Here is a 21,832-nt window from a genome sequence, read left to right on the forward strand (position 1 = left end):
CTCAAAGCCAGTCCCCTTTCCCAGAAATTCTGAAGTAAGCCAACTCCTTTCTGAAACTTCAGGGCCATTCTCTTGTTTTGACTCCGCCGTGGTAGATAAAATCGTGAAAGAACATTACCCAGCTTTCAGTGCAATTTCAAGCAGAACTTGAATGTCTAGGCCAGACGTCTCCAACCCGTCAACTGAAGAGCCCTATAAGCACGTCAATGCATTTTTAGCGGAGTAGAATATTTCTGTCTCCTGCTTTGAACAAAGTTTTGCATTCCAGTGCAGCTTGACATTTCATGGAATGCTGCCAATTCTGCTTAAAGATTTTAGCTATCTTTTGATTCTGCCAGCACTGAAAAGTTCAAATGTTTCTTCATACCATGCCTTTTTCTACGAGTGGTTATGTCCACTGCATCACATGATTTTCTTCTACAGCACACCAAACGGCAGCTTGGAACGGTTTTGGGCAGAGACCATCAACCAGTCTTTTCAGAAGCCTTTTCTGTTCGAAAAGACGTAATAGCAACTGAAAGTAGTAGTGACTGATAGCACAAGAAGCATCAATTCATAGTAAAGGCTTTAAGTTAGAAACTGCAAACTTATCCTAAGTCAGATGGTAGTGTTATATTTGTAACTGAAGGAAGCAAATATTTAAAAAAATGTATCCAGCGTTTCCTTTCCTCCTACTTCAAGAATGCGGAGGTAGTTGTATTTGCATTTGTGCAGTAAGTCATTTAAGATTATTTTGGGAAAAGCTGTAACTTCCCAAATTCCTCTGTTGCTTCACACAGTTCTGAAACCAGGCTGAAAACCTTCCTATAGCTGGCTTCTGTCCAATAAGACTCACAGGTAGTTGGAATGAGAAGGCTCTGGTTAAGCCTTTAATCTAGGCTTTCAGCAGTGTATGAAATAAATGTTGTATCGAGTCTTCCACAGGTGTGTGGCACAGTCTTGATCAGCATGAATATGTTGGATAAAAGCAAAGAAAGCAATAATGTCCTCAATCATTGCAAACTGGGAACACCTGGCTAGAGTTAAGTCAATTTTATTGTTCTATGGTTAAGGTCCCTCCCAAAGTATTAATTTGAATTCAATCATAATAATACATTTTGAAAAGTTACTGAGTAGAACATCTGCACAAACTGTGTGTATTGAATTATTGCCCTTTGTATATAAATGGTCCTTTTGAATGAAATTTGATATTACAAATGCAAAAATGAGTAAAGATGCACTGAAGATGTCTGCCTTGATTACCTGTAGTGATGGCTTGAATGTGGTTTCTGCTGTAAACAAAGAGATAAAACAACTTAAAAAGTATAATATTGATAAACACCTCATAGAAGTGACATAATAATCCATGCAATACATGTTTTGATTTCCCCAGTCTCTTTCTATTAAATAATTCTGCTGTTGTACTGTGAAAGCATCAGTATTAGTTATCTAGTTGCAGGGTATGTGCTTTCAAAAAGCTGCAGTTGCATGGGAAAAGGTTAATAGAGAAAATGACATGGGTGTAAGCCAAGCTATCATGAAGGCAGAGAATGGCCCTGCAAATGTTAACCAGTCTCCTCCTACCCCTCCTGCCCTCCTCTGTGTTTCTCATTCCCATTTTCTACAGCTCATCTTACACCAGACAAACTCTCCACCACTGTCTCTTCCCAGGAAAAGCTGGAAGGGGTCGCATGTACATAACCTCAGGATCTCCCAGAGGAAAAGGCAGATGTGAGTATGGAGTTGTTATTTTGCACTTTTAATGCATTTAGTTCAGGTGTATAATTTCACATCTGGCTTTGTTTAATCAGAATTTTGCCCTTTTCAAATTTTCTCCATGATTATGCATTTATCACAAGGAGATGAGTTACATGACATCGTGATGTTTTTTTTGTGTATTTTGTGCCACTAATACATGAAATTATATAGTTTGTTGTACATGTTGAAACTTTTTTTTTCTGAAGATGAAGACTAAAGATATAGTGTAAAGATCTTAAAGCCACTCTGTATTATACCTGGCTCATTTGAGGTGCTAAGTATTTTGATTGATTAAATTCAGTGTACACAAAATAAATACTAACAGTAAGACCTAAAATTCGTGAGTTTTGCAGAAAAGGCCATTTTAAATTAATTAGAACTTTTATACCTCTAGTTTTGCTTGTGTGCTGTGTTGTAATGCGTTCAAGTCTACCTAGCTTCAGATGTTTGTGTTAGGCCTTCATCAAAGAGAACTATGCTGAAATTGATGCTTTGCATTGCAAAACACCCTGGAACATGGTGTTGTATACAAGAACGTTGATAGGCAGGTCACGGTAAGACAGAGGAACAGAACAGCTAAAAGAATAAGGTAAAGAGTTAGTGCTCTTTATATTAGAGTATGAGAAGAAATCAACTAACATCCCCAAACCAAACAAAAGCACAAGATCCTTTGTGAGCTTCAAACTAGATGTCTTCATGAGCCCTTTCTACAAGCCCAGCCAGGCAGTTAAACTGCTTGCTAGCTTCAAACCCGAAGTCCTTGTGAGACTCCTCCAAAACTCGTGCCTGAATGAAAGCAGAAAGTCTTCAGGCTTGGGTAGAAATTCTGAACATGCAGTAAATACGTCTGTGAAGCTGAGGTTAAGCAACCCTAGGACAGCGTCAGTTAAATTAGTGGTGTTGAAAACCATTAATGTGAGTTTCTATAGAAGTCAACAGTAACAATGAATTTGTAAAACTCAGTTTTCTTATGTCTAATTTATTTAAAGTGTGCAGAGAATCCATTGATTGAAAGGAGCTGTAAAAGAATAATATTGATGGATGGATTGATGACACATGTTTTTAAACTACAGCTCACCAGCAAGCCACTGCACCAGGTCCATTTGTGATGGATGCCAATGGAAGTACACACTCCCATCCAGCAAGGACTGGCTTCACAGTTGCCGACTACTCTGTCTTTGCCACCATGCTGTTAGTCTCCATGGTGATTGGGCTCTTCCAGGCTCTCAAAAAGAGTGGTCAAAGACAGGATGCTGCCAGCTACTTCACTGCTGGGAGACAGATGCCTGCTGTTCCCGTTGGGCTGTCCCTCTGTGCCAGTTTCATGTCGGCTGTTCAGGTGTTGGGAGTGCCCACCGAAGCCTATCGCTATGGCATGGTGTTCCTGTACATGTGTGTGGGTCAGACCTGCAACTCCTTCATTACAGCCTACTTCTTTCTTCCAGTCTTCTACCGCCTTGGGATCACGAGCACCAACCAGGTGGGGGTTCTGGGAAACTTTAAGATCCCTTCATTATGCAGCTTAGTGGCTGATCCACAGGGAATAAAAAAACAACAACTTCCATGCTTTCAGGAGCTAGAGGCAGAAAAAAAGAACCAGGTGGTAAATTCTTGCTAAACCAAGGCTCAAGGGTTTGTACATATCTAGCCCTGTCTTAACAACATTCATTCTGGAGGACTGCTGGGTTTGTAGGTTTCTGTGCTGTTTCAGATCAGAAGTGCTTAGGGAATTAAATGGAACATTTTTCTAAACATGTTTTTCCAGATCTAGTGGTTAGTAAAATTTAACTAAAAATTTGTAAAAAGTACACACAGGATTTAATCTCTTTGGGGCTAGATCTCGGATCCTGAAAGCACATATTACTACTGTAATTCTGCTGTCTTCTGCACGCAGAGATAGACACAGTGTTTGAAGCCACAGTAAGATAATGGTTGATAAAAATAAGTGAGTGAAACCAATTTCTTTTTTTTTATTGCCACAGCTTAGAGAGTAAGGACTGCTATTCTGAAGTGCCTTAGACTATGTTTACAGGTATAATTAAATACCCGTGACTTGTTAATTCCTCTATCAGGTCTCCTTTTACTTTCTGATTTATTGGAATTTATCAGTGTCCCTTTAATACAAAAATGTAGTTAATGTCTTGGTTAAGTTGGCCTGTGTTATTTGGTGATAAGTATCTGTCTCTCCTGTGAATATTGAAAGTGTCTGCTTTAAAAATATAATGCTTTTTTAAAACGTTTTTGCTGAGACCTTTTCTTGCTAGGGCTTGTTGATTTTTGTTCTGACTTCGAACACCAAGTATGCTGCAAACTGCACTTGCATTGTGCCAAATAAAATACTGGGAAACAACAGTTAATATGATAGAACTTTGCAACTCACTTGTTAAAGTTCCACATCAGAAGTGACAGGCACAGCCCCTAGAAACGGGTGGATTGGAAAACAGTTCGTTTTTACTGCCAGTCCTCTTTATGAGCCAGGCTGTTTGTTCTGTGTTCCAGTATCTGAAGATGAGGTTTAACAGAAACATGCAGCTGCTTGGAAACTTCCAGTTTATAATAGCCACGGTAAGAGTGACTGAAGAACAGAGCAATCACCCTCACTTTATACATCACAATTATCATGTGGTACCCACTTTGTAGACAGCTGGGCAGAAGGAAGAAGCAAAGGCCATTGCCTCTTGGTACCTTTGACACAAAGTGGTCTGCTGTTGATGCAGCTGTTGACAAACCTAATATGCACCATAGAATCCATCTCCTTTTTTAAAGTGCACCTAAACATCCCTTTATTTTTGATTACCACTCTTTTGTAGGCCCGTATTTAATGTTACATGTCTGTATTGTATTTCTAATTTATCTCCACAGTTGCTGTACACTGGAATAGTGATCTATGCCCCAGCTCTGATCCTGAATCAAGGTAAGATCACAATGTGTTTTCCCCCGTGGCTGGTCATGTGCTGCCTTGCCTTAATTGGAGAATGAGGCTCAGAATGATAATGATACACTGGTATGAGGATGTGGATGCATTCCTGTATTATCCATCACAGGCATTCAGCCAATCGGCTTATCCCAGTACATCTACTGTTCTGAGAGCGACAAAGACAGTTTCTTCCATACTTCCTGAAACCTGCAACTGCACACAGGGAAGAATGAGGAAGTGTTGCTAGACGCCTAGCTGCCCAGCCTTGAGCGGCTCATCTTTACAAGTCAAAGGCAGCACAGCCTTCCATTGTTACCTAGAAGACAACACTGTGTGCCTGCAGGTGCCCGGGAGGTCACAGGGCCACTGAGAGTTGAGAGAGCTCTGGGCAATTACTTTCACCCTACCCCTGGCAGCTCTTAGCCAGCTTGAGTAATCCCAGTCACAGTCAGCTAGTGACCTGACACAGGCTCAAGTCCACACTGCTTGGATCATAGAGCACAACATGCCCTTGGATGAGAGCTTTCCCTGGGTTGACCCAGTGGGAGGCTCTCTCTTTCTGCGTTCTGTCTGCTGTGCTCTGCTGTTTTGGGTCTCCCAAGTCGGTCTTCTTTTCACAAAATCTTCTCCTGAACTGTGGCAGGTCCTGTCTCTGCACACCAGATTTCACAGATGCACATCCAGAAAAAGAAGAAGAACGGGAGAAAGAAAAAATAAGAAGCTGGGAAAATGAAAGCCTAAATGCACGTTATTCAGTTTTGTAATAATTCTGTTTGTTCCTGCACGCCCAGGTTTAGTCCCAGAACATTAGCCACTGGAGGATAATGAACAAAACTGGTTTGTTTGAAATTTTTTGCCAATACAACACAGTGCTTTGCCACTAACAAAAAATACAGAAAGTTCCACATGTCCCAATCAAAAATCATCACATTAGTTTCCAAGGACCATATTTAATTTGATCTTCTTTGTGTTTAGTCACTGGCTTTGACATCTGGGCCTCTCTCCTGTCCACTGGGGCCATCTGCACCTTCTATACTTCTTTGGTAAGGACATTTTCTTTCTGGTTAAACCTACTGGACAAGGGTGCTGTTTGTGATTGTGGTGAGATTTTGCTGGGGAATAACGGATACTATCTCGTTTGTGTCTGGACACCCAGGGTGGGATGAAGGCAGTGGTCTGGACAGATGTATTTCAGATCATCGTCATGCTGTCAGGCTTCTTGGCTGTCTTAGTCCATGGAACTGCACTGGCAGGAGGACCAGCGAAGGTTTTGGAAATTGCTGCCAACAGCTCTCGAGTTAATTTGGACAAGTAAGAAGATCTTGATGTAGACTTACTCACAAATACCAGTGCTGGACACAATACTAAGACATGCACAAATGGCACGCACACACACAGAACAGTGCTTGTCTGAGGGCAGGCATAGCTTCTGAACTTCCACAAAATGTTCAGTAAGCAGGGAACACAGCTTGTATTGTTGAAATTTTAACACTCTCAGATATCCTCCAGTTAGTTTAGTGATCCAATTCCAGGACCTGCATTGCAGACAAAAAAATTATAATCTTCTAAGACCTTTGCTAGACCAAACATCCATATTTTTTTACGTAGCTAACCCTCAGCTTCAGGAAGGTGCGTTCAGTAATATTGCACTTCTCCTAATGACAGTATTTACAGCATTTTCTACTGTACATCCAGTGAAACAGAATCTCTGTGACTGTGGGGCACCAAATTCATTCAGTTATTCTGAGCAGAACTTCTTACAAACATGTTTTGTATGACATTACATTTATCATTTTGCCAGAAACTTTGTGGTGACAGGCTGTTAAAGCTTTTGAAACCTTTCCATTCCATGATGAAATGTGTCAAATCCATTCTCGATAAATGCATATTTCACCCTTATAGAAAACTTTATTAAGTCTCTGCCTTTTTCATCTTGACATTGTTTTGTAAAAAAAAAATATTTCCTTTAATTAAAAATGAGTCACATGAAAGCTTGAAAGTTTTTCCACTCAACGGCATTTATGTATGATTCACCGAAATGTTGTTACATGACCGATTAACATAATCTTATCTACGTCAGATAAGTTTATGATGGAGTCTGGGTTAATTAATAATTCATTAATTATAATGAATAATTAATTAGCACTGAATGCACAATTTTATGATAATTCTCCTAACAAGAATACGGCAAATATACATTCACACCTGCTTTAACAGTATGCTGAAAAATATTGGGGGCTTTTGAAGGGACACCATCCATTGAACGCTCATTCAAAATGTCTATGACCTATGGTGGCTGAATTGTAAACAGTTTGTAAGAGCAAATCCTCTATCCTCCTGCAAAACAACAGAAAGATAAGACAAATTTAATTATTAAAAGTATTAAGGTTATGCAAGTTCATTTGGGTTGTTTCTCAGATGACAGAAGACTGAATTTGGGTGCCGGATAATATTGCGTCCTGTTTATGCACAATAATGGACCCATCTTTAGCCAGCAGCCATATCATCCTGCAACTCACAGCTGGCAGCCCACTGGAGCTCAGCAGGAGTGAGCCTGGTCAGTACCTGGATGGGAGACCTCCCGGGAAAAACTAAGGTTGCTGCTGGAAGAGGTGTTAGTGGGGCCAGCAGGGGGCGCTCACCCAGTGGTCTACGTGGGTCCTAATTCCCCAGTATAGTGAGGGGGACATGATACTGTAAAATGGCGCCATCCTTCGGATAAGATGTAAAACTGAGGTCCTGACTCTCTGAGGTCATTAAAAATCCCAGGGCATTTCTCGAAAAGAGTGTCCTGGCCAAATTTCCACCCTGGCCTTTACCAATCATGGCCTCCTAATAATCCCCGTCTCTGAACTGGCTTCATCTCTCTGTTCTCCTCCCCACTGAGAGCTGGTGAGTGGGGAGCGTTCTGGCGCACTATGGCTGCCATCACATCATCCAGATGGGGCTGCATATTGGTGGTGGAGGAGAGAGTCCCCATTACCTGTAAAGTTCTTTGAGTAGAGTGTCCAGCGCTATACAAGTATAAGGATTATTATTATCTTGGAAAGCATTCCTCTCTGTGTCTTGACTGCTTCTTTCCTTTACTCTGCAGTTTCGATTTCGACCCAAGGAGGCGCTACACTTTTTGGAGCCTGGTGGTGGGGGGGGCCATGGTGTGGCTGTCTATGTATGGAGTGAACCAAGCCCAGGTGCAGCGCTACATTTCCTGTAAGACAGAGAGGCAGGCGCAATGGTGAGCAGAACAGCGCTCCCTTGTAGTAGCCATCCACCATGACATCAGGCTTGGCTCTCTGCTGGCCTTACCACTAAGGCTGTAAAGTGTGAACAGCGATAAATTCAAAGTAGATATCACCACTACTTAGACTTTCAGGAACTACATATGCACTTCACAAGAGTTAACAAAGACACGAGAAGAGCAAATACTCCCGGAGTGCAAAAACACACCTTTTACTTTGTTTCTTTTGGAGTGATTTGCAACAGTGAGGGTTCAATGGTAGCCTGCATTCTGTGTTTTCATCACAGTTTATCTTCCAGAACACAAATGAAGGGATACAGCACAAAGCAGTTGACATACTGTAAAGCACTCTCTCAGCATCCTGTTACTTGCACACAAGCTACTTTTAATTCACTCAAACTGCTCTCAGTCGTAAGTTACACCAGGCGAAGCAGAACCTCTCAAATGGAGGGTTCCTTCTCAGGAAACTCAATGACTGGATAGCTTTTTTTAAGTACAGTACTGACTCCTGTGGTTCACAAAAACAAGTGGCTGTCAGCAACTTGGAAATTTCACAAGGTGGATGAAGAACTCTTATCTGGGAGAGATAAGGTTACATCATCTGCCTTTTCTCTAACAGCAAGTTCTGAAGAGCTTTCATGTGCTGAATGCGATCTTTATCCCATGTTTTAAAAAACCTGACACACATGTAAAAGTGTTTTTTTCTCTTCAGGTATTTAACTTTGTGTCCTTTGTCTTCAGGGCCGTATTTGTGAATCAGGTTGGGCTGTGTCTCATTGTGAGCTGTGCGGGTAGCTGTGGGATTGTCATGTTCACTCTGTACCATCACTGTGACCCACTCCTGACTGGACAGATCTCCTCTGCTGACCAGGTAAGTGCTTCTAAGAACAAAACGCCAACAACAGAACATGTGCCACAGAAATCACTACAGTGCAGACATGGGTAGAAAATACCCTAAAATAGGAACATGGCCATTAGTCTTTCTAGGCATTTTGTTTGAACTTTTCAATACAAAATACTAAAAAACACGACATGCCTGTGGTATTATTGTCATAACACTTTAGATTGTTTGAGGACTGGTATGAGTACTATTGTGTATCTTCATAAACATTCTTCACTGTTTCAGTTTAGTGTAAGTTCATCACTAATAGAATGCCTATCAAACTCCTACTTATGCAACCAGGTTTTTCCCATAAGAGCAAATAATAGGAGCAAAATATAACACAGCTGCCACTAAGAGCCTCTTAATGCAATTTTTTTTCTCATGAAAACTTGTAGTTCACTTTCAAGGGTTGGCAAAATCATTTTGGCAGAATGACAAACATATCCGAGCCATAGTTTAAGAGGTTTAGAGATGTTGTGTGTCAGCAGTGGGGCAAATCTGAAAGCAACCAATATTCCTTAACATTTTAGTTAAAGTATTTTCTTATTTTGGATGCAAGGTGTGCTGGATATTTTACAAAAATGTAATTCTTTCAGCAGCCAGTTTAGGGCTATATCCAAAGAGGATGCCCAGACAAAAAGTGATAAGCGTGAAATGACAAATGTTATGCCACTTATTACGTGCACACTCAGTTTAAACCTATATTAAACCACGTTCTTTTTTAGTCTTGTGTCTCCTTTAGTCTTGTCTTTTTAATTCTTTTTAGAATTGTGGTGTAATTTTGATCTATTTCCCCTTGTCACTTCCTGTCACTCAAATAAATAAGCCTTTCTGCTGGATGCCACTTGTGATTCTAAAGTCCCGTAATGCAGTATGCAATGAGAGGAACTGAATACAGAAGAGAGATCCTGCTGCTTTTAGGGAGGGGCAGCTGGGTCAGTGTGCTATGGTGTCCAATTCATGACGAGAGGCACTTTGGTAATTAAACTTTCAGCTCCACTGAAATACGTTGCTTTGGGTTTGAGCAACGTAAATGTGTGTAAATCATAACTGTCCTAGACATATTTCTCCCCTGTTCCCGCTGTATATTAGAAAACAAAAAAAGAATCTGATCTCATCTGCTGCTGCCTGTGAGGTAGTGGGATGTGGTTTCGTTAGAGAGCCACCTGTTAAATGGAAAAATTGTAGAATGAGGCACACCTGGTCTGATTGAGCAATTAGCTCTCAGAGGGAGTGAAACTACATATGAGGGACAGGAGCTGTCAGGATAGTTCTAATGGCATGAGCCAGCTCTCTGGGTTAATTAAAAAGTTTATTAGAACAGCTGGGATGCAAAAGGTTTCAGTCTGGGTCTAGGCTCCAGCATGGAAGGTGGAAAAGCTCCAGAGGAGAGTGCTCATTAAAAAGAGATTGGGTTCGTGTGTTGATGCTGAAGTGTGCTGTTGAGGAATGCTGTTGGTCAGCTAAACCCTGGAGGTGTAGGGCATTATAGGTACTGTACCTGGAAGAGTAGGGCATTGCTTTGTAATGTAGAAGCTTACCTTCTCCCTACAGCTGAGAAAAGAGTCTAGATGGCACAGGTTGTCTTGACCATCCCCTAAACCCTTTGATCAGCACACAAGCAGGGGTATGAGAAGTGAAAGAGAAAATAACCAACCAGCTGCTGTTGTGTCAGCATTTTGACGCAAGTGTTGGCTACAGAGAGGCGTCCCTGGCCAAACAGGATCAGCCACAATAGTGATCGGGGATTAGTGACTGTTAGTGAAGATCAGGTGCTTGATGAAGAGTAAGAGCAAAGATTTGAGTGGAACTACTTATTTTAGAGATTATTGTGCTTGGCCAACATGGAGTTAATATAATCGTGTCTGGTTGTGTCAAAATAAATAGTGACTAGTGAAGTTTAGGAATTGGGTGAGAAGATCTAGTGACTTGTGTGAGTAGAACCAAGTGCAGAGAAACCAGGAAGGAAGAGGACCGTCTTCTCCAGTCTTTTCCAAGAGGGCAACGTGAAAAATCTAGGATCCTGGAGAGGGTCCAAAAGAAGACAGACCATGTGAAAAATTGGCATGCTGGCAGTGAAGGATTAGTGTGGTGTGTGTGCCAGCAGCTGTCCCGCTGCCATTACAGTTTCCCTAGTGGTTTGAACAAAATCAATCAACATGGTTCAACAGTGTGCTTTAGTGACTTGTAGTGATGACTTATAAAACTACTGCTGCAGCAAGCAAGAATGGCATTTTTGGAACAACAGCGTAGTTTCTTTTTTTGTCATTTCTGGGAAGACATGACGTCAACATTTACGTGAATATCTCATGCTGGGAGACAGATTATTTATCTTCGTTCTCCGTGGCTCCTTGGCAAGCTGTGTTCTTTTCAAATCTGGGATCTGCCTACACCACTGCCACTGCACTTCATTGTAATATTTGCACACCATTATAATAGTAATGCAAAAGAAACATGGTTTTGAAAAAAACCTGGTCTAAAATCAAGTTCATTGATGGGGTGCTTTTAAATCCCATCAGGATTCAGGGGTTGGGACTGTTCTAGCCAAATGTTTCATTGAACTGTATGCATCAAACATTGGGCAATGTCTAAGCTAGTAGGACTAGAGTACTGCAGTTTTCTGGTCCTCTGTCCCTCTCTCAGTATATGCCTTACTTCGTCTTGGACATCTTTGAAGAGTATCCTGGTTTTCCTGGTCTGTTTCTTGCCTCTGCATACAGTGGAACACTAAGGTATGTTTCAATGTTTCTTTATAAGAGGGGCTCGATTGTGAGGGCTATGGGTGTATAAACAGTTGAAGCTGGTGAGATAAGCGCAAAAGGAATGGGAGGCTGAAGGCAGAACGACTACCTCTCTGCTGTGTTCTTCTATTTCTAGCAGAAATTATTCTTAATTGTTAACGGCTGTGATCCCAGCAACCTTTGGAACTTACTGATCACTGAAGTACTAACTGCCATACTGCTTTGCTTCTCACCACTGTGAACCATGTTTGTAAAGCCTGTTTGTTCTGAAATAAATTAATTGAAATTAAATTAAATGAAACCTGAAATGGCACTCAAACAATTAAGGATACAACCCTCCTTCTAGCCTTTTGTATTCATTTGCTTGGTTCGTTTTTCAGTGTTAGATTTTTTAGTCAGTCTCAATAGAGAAAAGAAAAGCCTAGAGTCTGAAAAATGTGGCTACACTCTCTTGGCAGCACGGCCTCCACCAGTATTAACGCCATGGCGGCCGTGACCATGGAAGACCTGATCAAGACCCGTCTCGCCCAGGTGTCACAGAAGAGGCTGGTGTTAATCTCCAAAGGCCTATGTGAGCTGACCCACTCCTTCATTATCCTTTCACTCTGTAAACCTAATGCATCACAAATCAACTGTGTGATGGAGGAAAACAAGGTGTTCTGTAGGCTCATGACCTAAATTCAAACCCTCATATCAAGTATCAGCATTGTAGTCAGCACCTCAAATCTGGTCCTCTATTGCCTAATACTGTACCTACTCGAGGAGTTATGGAGCTGCAAACTCATCAAACTACATTGCTGCATTGCACACTGAAAGCGCTTGTGCAGATTAAAAAGATTAGCTGCTACAGTTGTGATGTGTCAATGGACTCTGCAGGGGATCCCCCAGAGTGGAAAAGTGAGGTACCAGGAAGCTTTACGGTGGCTTCTGTGATTTAAACAGCTGTTAAAATTACATGAAAGGATGAAGTACACCTCAGAACATTCATGCTTTTGATGAACTGCCTGTTTCAGAATGCACTGAATTATAACCTTATAATTGATAAGGCTTTTTAACTGTCAAAGGCAATTGCCTAATGGAGCTAAAAGGCATAGTAAGCAACACTCTTGTATTTCTAAGGAAGGGGCCAAAAATATTTTTAAACGCTGTGTGCACATGCAGTCAGTGCAAGCTCAATTTCTCTTATGTGTACACTTCGTTCCTGTTCATATTTGACTTTGCAGAAACTTGTTTACACTCAGATAAAGGGAACGTTATGTGTCGATACACATCTGGCATGTGTTGAACAGAAGAATTTTGTGATCTTAGATAGCTTCTATGCAATCTTTTAGCAAAACCGCAGAGAAGATAACCCGAAAAAATCCCAACCAGTTCTTCAGGAGCTGGTGGCCAATAGGGATTCTGAAGGTGACTTCAGTTGATTGTTCAGATCTTGCAGTTCCTATGAGACACTTCGTGCAAGAGGAGCAGAGAGAGTGTTATAATGCCACAGACCATGCTAAACCCAGGGCATTTACAGTCATTCTGAAGAAATTGAGTTATTATTAAATGAGTGTTGTAATACCTGCCATATTAACATGTCAGATATCGGAAACAATGAGAAATGTTAAACTTAATTGCTAGATGATCATCCCTGTATTTTTACAACTAACCAGATGAATACTTAAAAGGGATTCCCTCTGAAGCTGCTTGCATCTGCTACAGCTCTACTGTTCCGTTACAGCTTTCATGTTTGGAATCGTCTGCATCACTGTTGCTTCCCTCTTCTCCCTATTGGATCGAGGGGTTCTTCAGGTAAAGCATTTTCTTCCCTTATATTTATATTGATCAGTCTAAACTTTGAAACAACAGTCACCATTTCAAGGTATGGGCAGCTACCGGGAAGTCTTTAAACATTCAATTAAATCACACTGCTGCACAGATCCAGGATCCAGAAGTGTTAAGGCTCCATTTAGCAATATGCATGTCTTATGCAGACCTTCACTTAACCACAATGGTCTCGTGAAGGTGAAAGATTTAGAAAACAGATGCTTGTTGATCTACATTCACGCCCTGCAGCCTGCAAAGATTTGTGTTCTGTTTTGCCCATTTGCTCTCTAGGGGTCATTCACGGTCATGGGGGTGTTGAGTGGCCCACTGCTTGGAGCCTTTATCCTGGGCATGTTTATACCTGCAGCCAACACACTGGTGAGTGCCCAAACTGTGCCAACTGAAAGGAGAACCATTAGCACGACCATGAGCAATTGTGGTTCATGTTTTTATTACTAAAATGTATTTTTAGTTACTTCAGCTACTTTTAGGAACACGTAAATGTGTATTCCCCGCTGAAAAGAGAAGGAAAGAAACAGAACTTTTCAGATGTGGACACCCGAAGAAGGCATAACGTTTCAGCAGTGGAGTAAACCTTTACTTGTTCCTTTGCAGCCTACGCATGCTGACACAGCTCCCTACTTGAACTACTTCACCTACATAGATGCCTCTTAATACTTTATTTTTTCCAACACCTCAAGTGAATTCTATAGTTCTGAGTGCACTGTAGAATTCTGTTTCTATTACCACTTCTTTTCTGTCAGAATACACCAGTATAAGGAGCCCGGTGAGGCAACATTCTCAAAGCTTTGTAATACAAAATGAGCACAAGCTAAAAAGCTACAGCATGTGTTTTAGAGCTGCATTAAATAATTGACTTCAAAGGTAGTGATGATTTTCCTGTGCACTTCATGGTTGAAGGGTGGAAACGTCAGCGATGCAGATCTAAACTAGGCGCAGAGGAAGGAAGGACAGGCAGCTCTGACATGCTCTTCTTTCCTGTTCCTGTAGGGTGTTTTTGCAGGTGTATTTGCAGGACTTGGCATTTCATTGTGGGTTGCTCTTGGATCGATCCTGTACCCTCCCAGCTCTGAAGTAATGGGGGTGCTGTCTGGTTATGCTGACTTCTGCCCCTTAATGCCCTCCACCAACTTGACACACAACAGCAGCCTGATCTCTGGCACTCCAGCTCCCTGGCAGCCTGCCACGAAAAACCAGGAGGCGTAAGGAAAATTGGAGAAATATGGTGGAAGGAGATTTTCCTCTACTTGTGTTATCAAGTGCTTAAATCCAACATAAATAAGTAATTTAAATGAACCACATAAATTCTGGATGAATGGAGAGATGAGAAATAGCAAGGTAAAATCCTTTATTAGTGTCTGAAAATTGTTTTCTAACGGTCAGACGTTGAGGATATGGGTAATAAATCTATAAGTACATCTGAAGAATGTGATAAGTAATTTGGTTTTGTAAAAGAAGGCCTTTTTTGACAATCATCTTTGTGACAAGTCTGGATTATGTAGACCTGCTAATCGGGAGTTTGGCAGATTGGTCTAATTAATGCACACTGCCTCTGAACCACTGCTAAAGCCTTGTTTCTGTTTATAGGTTGTCTGGTCTGGAGAACTTCTACTCCATATCATACCTGTACTATGGAGCACTTGGAACGACTACAGTGGTGCTGGTTGGAGTTCTGGTTAGCTACCTAACAGGTGTGGGCGAAGCACCCAACACTATGTTCTATAAAACTATATAGACCCACGCAGTATGAGGGATGTTGAATGAGTGGTTTGTAAACTCCTCTTGGCTGTGCTGTTGGAGATGTTCTTACATTTCTTAGGTCAGATTAGGACCTTTTCCCCTCTCACACTACATCTATCATGCCTTTTCATATTCAACTTTTAGGGCACTTTCATACTTTGAATAGCCTTATCTGTCCTCATCCAGTGTTCAACAAGGTATTTTGTTTACTAGGACCAACCAAGAGGACAGATATTGCCGTTGGACTTTTATGGTGGGACCTGAATAATAAACCCCTTGAACGCCCTTCACATGGTAACGTATGTATGGAGTAAAACCTTTTACTTTCAACAAAAGTACAAAAAAAGATCACAAACATCAAATACTGAAACTAAAGGCAAGGCAACCCAGGCCTTACCCTTTGATAAGCCAACTTCCATGGATATTTAAAGTCATGACATGCAAATGATGCTGTCATATTGCCTATTAAATAGTGTTTTTGAAAGCAAAATATTTCTGTGTTTTTCTCCCTTAGGTATTCCTTCCAGAAATGCAATACCATCATTACTAAAATACCAAACCAGAACTTCACACACAGTAGAGAAGGGCTCAAGAAATTAATTTAATCAAATGAAATGCTGACTTCATCTAAGCACAGAGCCGTGGGAATATAATGAAATTTAGCTTTGGCTACTATTTCAATCTAAGAGATCATAGAGGCTACATTTCTAGTTCAGTATATCTTTGGAATTAATTACTTTGCGGTCCAAAATAATACTGTTTCTATACTACATACCAGGTGTAAGTTTATGCACTGGACACCTAATCAGAAGATTTTGGATTTACATACTGTAGCTACTGTAACTTTAGAGTACTCTAATCCAATTGCTCCAGTCCACCAAGTTTTATACAGTAAATGGAAACTAACACTGCAAGGCTATCCAAGGGATGAATCAGGGTCCCATCCAGGGATGAGTTGCAAACTCTGTCTGCTTGTACTGCAGGAACCAGGATAATCAGTCAAATGAGCCTTCATCCCACTGATTTCCAAGCCCACACCTCAGGGTCCAGAATCTGTAGACTTCCTGTTTCTTTAAATTGTCAGGAGCTCACGGTAGTGGAGAGGTTACCCTTAATTTACCCATAATTGAATGAATTGAACACGTTTTCCAGGAGAAGAGTGGTTTATAATATGTAGAGATGTAGAAAACTCTGCATCTTTTCCCACACCGGAGCCCTTGCTCCAGGCTCAGATAGACTTTATCTTTACTCTTTCTGCATGCATATCTTGTCCAATAGAGAACTTTTTACAACACTTAGTTCTGTAACAATGGTTCTTCTCTACACACATACATTTTGAATCCATTTGAAAAAAGTCAGATATGAGAAACAAACACACTGTTCCTCTAGCAATACCCTTCACTTGGAGGACAGATTGAATTGTACAGACTAGATGTCAGTAGATGGAGACTAGGCTAAGCAGCATACTGGCTGTGCTATGAATATTAGGTGAAGGTGAATATCAAGTACGTGTGTAATTTGTGACGTTCTGCGGGCCAGCAGTAGTGATCCAAGGTTCTCTTTCTTTCCAGGAGAGTTTGGATACTTGCAGACCCCTTACACCCAGAAACAATGAAAGAGAAGGAGGGGGCGAAGAATGCAAAATGGGATCACAAGGCAGGAAGATGCTAAATGGGGACCAGATTTGGATTCCTGACACCCAAGTCTAGAACGTATGTGAAGGTGAATGTCAAAATTGTTTAATGAGATGCTTTTATTTTCAATAAAGGTTACAAATAGGGCTGTACCTAATACCTCCCGTGTAGCACTTATTAAGCCACTGGTTAGAGTCTTTTTCCAGCGGAATGACACGTCTTCTTGTTATGTTATGTTGTCATGTTGTTAATGATGCACCAGGCATGCTGCGTCTACACACACTCAGGCCTTACTGAGGACACTCTGGACTGTCTGACCTCTGTGTTCCAAGTGTTGTCAGAGGTGAAGGAAAGTAGGAAAGTGGAACAGCAGCAATGATAATTTTTTAAATAAGGTTGTGGATGACTGTGATCATTTACAAGGCCATTAATTCCATCTTTCCACAAGCAAGGCGTTTGGATAGAGAATATGTTAAATACAAAAACACTGTGTACACACACCCCATGAACTTGCTATTACTTAAAATAAACCATATATGAAAGGACTAGTTGACATTTTGTTTCATGTTGTTTGGTCATGCCCTAATTCGGAAAGGGTTCATTATTGACTCAACAATGTCAACGAGGATGAGGTGGTGGGATGATATGAGTAAGTAAAAGTGCCGTAGAGGTTACTCTTTGGTCTACTGTAGGAAGAATAAAAAAAAAATAGTAATAAAATGAAAACAGCATTTCTGCAAAGCTTCAACAATCTTTAGATGTCCACAGCATCCATCCACCCATTTTCTAATCAGGTGTGGGGGAGCATGAGTCTATCCCAGTTTTCCACAAGAGCAAGGCAGGATACACCCCAATTGAGACGCCAGTCTATCGCAGGGCAGACACACAGCCACACCCACTCACACCAGGGCCAGTATTCTCTGAAGCCAATTAACTTACCTGTATGTCTTCGGACTATGGGTGAAAACCCACACAAACCCTCATCATAGACAGCAGCTCAGGACCAGAACTGAACCCAGAGCAGAGCCACAGGAATCCAAGGCAGCATAGCTAACCACTGCGCCACTGTGTTACCTACTTGCCACATCAACTTGGGATCACTCTAAACAAGGCCATCTGTCCATTTTCAGACCATTTATCCTGGTGGGGGTCATGGCTATGAAAAGGTCATGTTAAGGCCAAAGTCCATAAAGATTTAAAGGAATTTTGTCTACCGATAAAAGCAATAGAGTGGCATAAGGGCCTATAGAATCAACATCAGTGGGGTTAAGTGTAATTGTACAGAGCACAGTCCTGTAAAGAGCCTTGCAGGGATTTACAGGAGACAGCTTGAGGCAAGGGAGAAAAACTTTGTGTGTGTGCCCTTTATGAAGCAATTCGAAAGATGCTCAGCCGAGATCATAAAACGATCCAATCCTTAAAATGAAAATGACATGGAGACATCTCGCACCTGGCGATCTGGAGATCACTGTTCGGCAACGAGCTGACCCATTCTGGAATGAGCGTTGAATGATAAAAGGGTCCCATCTCTCAGGAATGTTTCAGTTAGGAACTGTTTGGCACAGCTCCTTCTGTGCCGGACTGACATGTAGAAAACAGACTCGCTGTGAATGCAGTCACTGTTTTCTGCTGTCGGGATCAAAAAACGGGGCTTGAGATGAAAGAGGGCAAAAGACGCACCTCGGCACACCTGCACGCTAATCACTTTCTGATTGGCAAACATCTGACCTGGAGAAACCAGACAATAAGGACGGTTCTCTTCAGCTCATTTCGCTCATTCTTTGCTGGCTTGTTTTTGACCTGCCAAAAACCTGGAATTGGTATCTATTAGAAAAATAATAACATCAGTACTTGAACTCATATCTTACTGTAGCGCAATCCCAATGCAGCACAAGGAACACAGCACAGCACCCTGTGTTGTGTTCTGTGCCAAGTGCATGAGAAACACTGAACCTTAAATCTTGTGTCAATCAGCAACATCATAAAATAACACAGCTGTTTGATCTGGATGTTCAGAAATGAGCTAGAAACAAATATAAAAATATTATTTATGTACAGTAGTTCCCTTCTGTTATTCAACAGTTTGGAATGCAGTGTATAAAGCTTTATCTAAAATATAAAATCTCAAGCACACCGAAGACCTGCATTTTAGAATGAGGGCTCAAATCTTGGGAGAAGGCTCCTTTTTGTAAAGGATATGTTAGGCTCAAAGACCAAGAAAAATCTGAGAACAGTGTTGAATGACAGCTTGGTACCATGATTGAATAAGCTGATAGTTCTTTGATCCTGGGAGAAAAAGAATCAAGGGCATTGCTTAAAAAAATAATGCAAAATTGTTTACTGCTGCTTTCTGTTCTGTTCTTTAGAGGTGACTGTTGGAGGTTATGGATGAGGTTCTTAAAATAGCCCATTCCCTTTTAATTTCACTGTGGCAGACCAGCGTGGGAATGCGCACACCGTTCTCCCATTATCCATAGTCACTTTCATGCTTTGCTGCTTGACTGATGGCCTGCCATTCAGGATGATCCACAATGTGAATCACAGTGACGCCGTGAGCACCTGAACACGCAGCTTGCATGTGACTGCTGTTCTCTTAGGGGAAGTTCTAATTTTCTCATGACCCCTTTCTTTCAGTAAGCTACTTTCTTAAAGTGTCTTACATTTGGTGGTGCAGCTACAGCTATTTAACCAATGGGATGCTGACTCTTTTGGGCTACTTATCTGGCTAATGGACTGGCCAGGAATGTAGGCAGGTGCCTCATTCTCATTGGCCAGATAATCAGCCAATCCACTGCTCTGATAAGATAAAATAAGATCACTTTATTAGCCCTATACAATTTCTTGCATTAGGAATGTGTCTTCTCGCATACCCCAGCTTGCTCTCCATGAGACACACAGACAGGGAGAGAGAAGCTGGGGGTCAGAGCGCAGGGTCAGCCATTTATAAGGTGTCCCTAGAGCAGTTGGGGTTAAGGGCCTTGCTCAGGGGCCCAACAGAGTAGGATTCCTCCGACGGCTGCGGGATTTGAACCGGCAACCTTCCAGCACAGGTGCAGATTCTTAGCCACAGAGCCACCGCCCCCCCCCAGCCCTTAAAACAAGGCAAGCAGTGGCTGATATACTCGTTTGCCAGATTTCCATGTGAAGCTATGTTTCTTAATGTGATTTAGGGGTTGAGGCTTGGAGATGTCCGGGTCTCACAGTTCACCTTTGTTCTTTCCCTGGAAGGTTAGAAACTCGTACCAGCCGTCCATTTGCTTTCTAACTGCTTTATCCATTGTCGTGCAGGAGCTGGAGCCTAACGTGGCCAGTGGTGGGTGCAAGGCAGGGTCCACCCTGGACAACACATACTCTCACCAGGACCAATTTGACAGAAGTCAATGAACCTATCAGTACGCCTTGGGCCAGTTTCCTTTAGGAAGAAACTGGAGCACCCAAGGGAAACCTATGTGAACACGGGGAGAACATGCTGACTCTAATAGCACGAATAGGAACTGAACCCAGGGCCCCAGTGCTGTGAGGCAGCAATCCTCACCAATGTACCACCCATAGGTTTATATCGCATAGTTAAATTGCAACCTGTGCCTCCTGTAACATCTCAGACTCCATTTGCTAACGTTTGAAAGTTGCTATTGATTTTGCTCTATTATAACATTATTTAGCCAGTCAGGGCATGGTTAAAACACAAAGAAGATTACAAATTATTTGCCGTATAAATGGCTGACCCTGCGCTCTGACCCCAAGCTTTTCTCCCTGTCTGTGTGTCTCATGGAGAGCAAGTTATCTGACCTCTTATCTTAACTCCTAAAGTGTGTGAGACTCAAATTGAAATGGCGAATCTGAGATCATCAGAAAGTGAAAAAAAATAGTCTGCTCTCTGCGGGCGTGAAGCAAAATGAAGAGTTCAGCTTATGTGTTGTTCCCTGCCAGATCAAGGTTACATGTGAGCATGATGACTGAAGCAGCTTTGTCAGTTTCCAGTGGATGTTGCAGTTACCTGGACCTCTAGCTGCCTGGGAATGACAAATCAGACATGGCAGACAAGTGGAGCAAATAGCTCTGTAGACTGCATGGCACTTAGGTCTCAACCAGACTTAAATCACTGCTGTGGGGAGTCATTGTGCAATGGATACGATTTACTCCAGCTGGAATCCTGTGCATGGTTTTCAACAGAGCTCCTGGCAGACACGGACCTGCAGTCTGAAGCTGCAGTTTAATCAGGGAAAAAACATCCAGTAATAAGCACAAATAAAACCACCCCAGCTTAAGGAAAAAATATTATTGTTCAAAAATGCCTTTGTTTTGTCCCCTTATTGAAGTGGAATCCATCTCCATTCATTTTCGTAACAACTCAATCCCATTCTGGGTTGCAAGGGACCCCAACCCTATCCCAGCAAGAACTGGGCACAAGGTGGGATACACAGGACAGCAGTCCACCACAGGGCACACACACTCCTGCCAGGAAGTGACCCACTGATCCAGAAGCCAAGTACCCCCCAGTTTGTTGTTGGACTGTGGAAGGAAACCCCCTCGTACCCCAGGTTCAGAATTGAACCCAGGACCCCAGCAGTCAGGGACAGTGATGCTGGCCAGCATGCCGCCCTTTGAAGGGGAATAGCCAACAACATTTATATTAAACTAAAAGAAATTCTAAAATGTTTTTTAGTCATTCTAACCTTCTTTTAAGGAATTACAGCACTTGCTGCATCTAGTTCCTAGCAGTTTTAGTCCTGATTTAGAACCAACTTTGAACACCATCCATACTCCAGCCTGAATTCAGAATTCAGCATGCAGTTCTCCAACAAGCACTGATGATTTCCTATGACTGCCTGTTATTCTGATTAGGAGTTTGAAGATGGAATGGTGTAGCATCTGAAATGAAGATGGGCCAAGCTTCTTGCTTACAGTAGATGTGTATGCCCACCGGAAAGTGGTCTTTTGGTTTATTTTCGCAAATTTAAACTGAGCTATACTCAGCATTTTAAAACACTTCTATTTGTGTTGTACACATTTATTCCTATACTATAAGCAGCTCAGATACAGGAATCACTGGTGATCATGACAGCCTAGTGCAGTGATTGTAAGATTGATTCCATGCTTAGAAGCATAAAA

The 21,832-nt window shown here is 41.8% G+C and overlaps 1 protein-coding gene across 7 annotated transcripts; it reads left to right on the forward strand.

The window, feature by feature from the left end:
• Window positions 1–1,570: 1,570 nt before the first annotated feature.
• slc5a5 (solute carrier family 5 member 5) lies at window positions 1,571–21,012 on the forward strand. Of its 7 annotated transcripts, none has more exons than XR_015930896.1 (17): window positions 1,571–1,710; window positions 2,811–3,217; window positions 4,237–4,302; window positions 4,600–4,651; window positions 5,630–5,697; window positions 5,811–5,965; window positions 7,749–7,889; window positions 8,634–8,763; window positions 11,419–11,507; window positions 11,975–12,087; window positions 13,240–13,310; window positions 13,617–13,703; window positions 14,337–14,548; window positions 14,934–15,037; window positions 15,300–15,380; window positions 16,658–16,808; window positions 20,009–21,012. XR_015930896.1 is itself a non-coding variant. In XM_088622462.1 (17 exons), the coding sequence occupies exons 1-16, from the start codon at window positions 1,671–1,673 to the stop codon at window positions 16,793–16,795; spliced, it is 1,959 nt and encodes a 652-aa protein (XP_088478588.1). In that variant the 5' UTR covers window positions 1,571–1,670; the 3' UTR covers window positions 16,796–16,808; window positions 20,009–21,012. The 7 variants fall into 7 exon arrangements, 6 of the variants coding, with proteins under 6 accessions (XP_088478588.1, XP_088478587.1, XP_088478591.1 ...); XM_088622462.1 differs by having other exon boundaries at window positions 15,300–15,385; XM_088622461.1 differs by lacking the exon at window positions 20,009–21,012 and having other exon boundaries at window positions 15,300–15,385; window positions 16,658–17,265.
• Window positions 21,013–21,832: the final 820 nt, after the last annotated feature.

Source organism: Lepisosteus platostomus, chromosome 27 (genome assembly GCF_059453375.1).
Source record: "Lepisosteus platostomus isolate fLepPlt1 chromosome 27, fLepPlt1.hap1, whole genome shotgun sequence".
Classification (NCBI taxonomy): Eukaryota; Metazoa; Chordata; class Actinopteri; order Semionotiformes; family Lepisosteidae; genus Lepisosteus; species Lepisosteus platostomus.

Excerpts from the sequence above, each read along its gene's own strand:
- slc5a5 (XM_088622462.1), top strand. The coding sequence starts at position 1,671 with ATGTACATAACCTCAGGATCTCCCAGAGGAAAAGGCAGAT. Across the intron at positions 12,088-13,239 it reads GTTAATCTCCAAAGGCCTAT|CTTTCATGTTTGGAATCGTC; the intron begins GTGAGCTGACCC and ends GTTCCGTTACAG. Across the intron at positions 14,549-14,933 it reads GCCACGAAAAACCAGGAGGC|GTTGTCTGGTCTGGAGAACT; the intron begins GTAAGGAAAATT and ends TTCTGTTTATAG.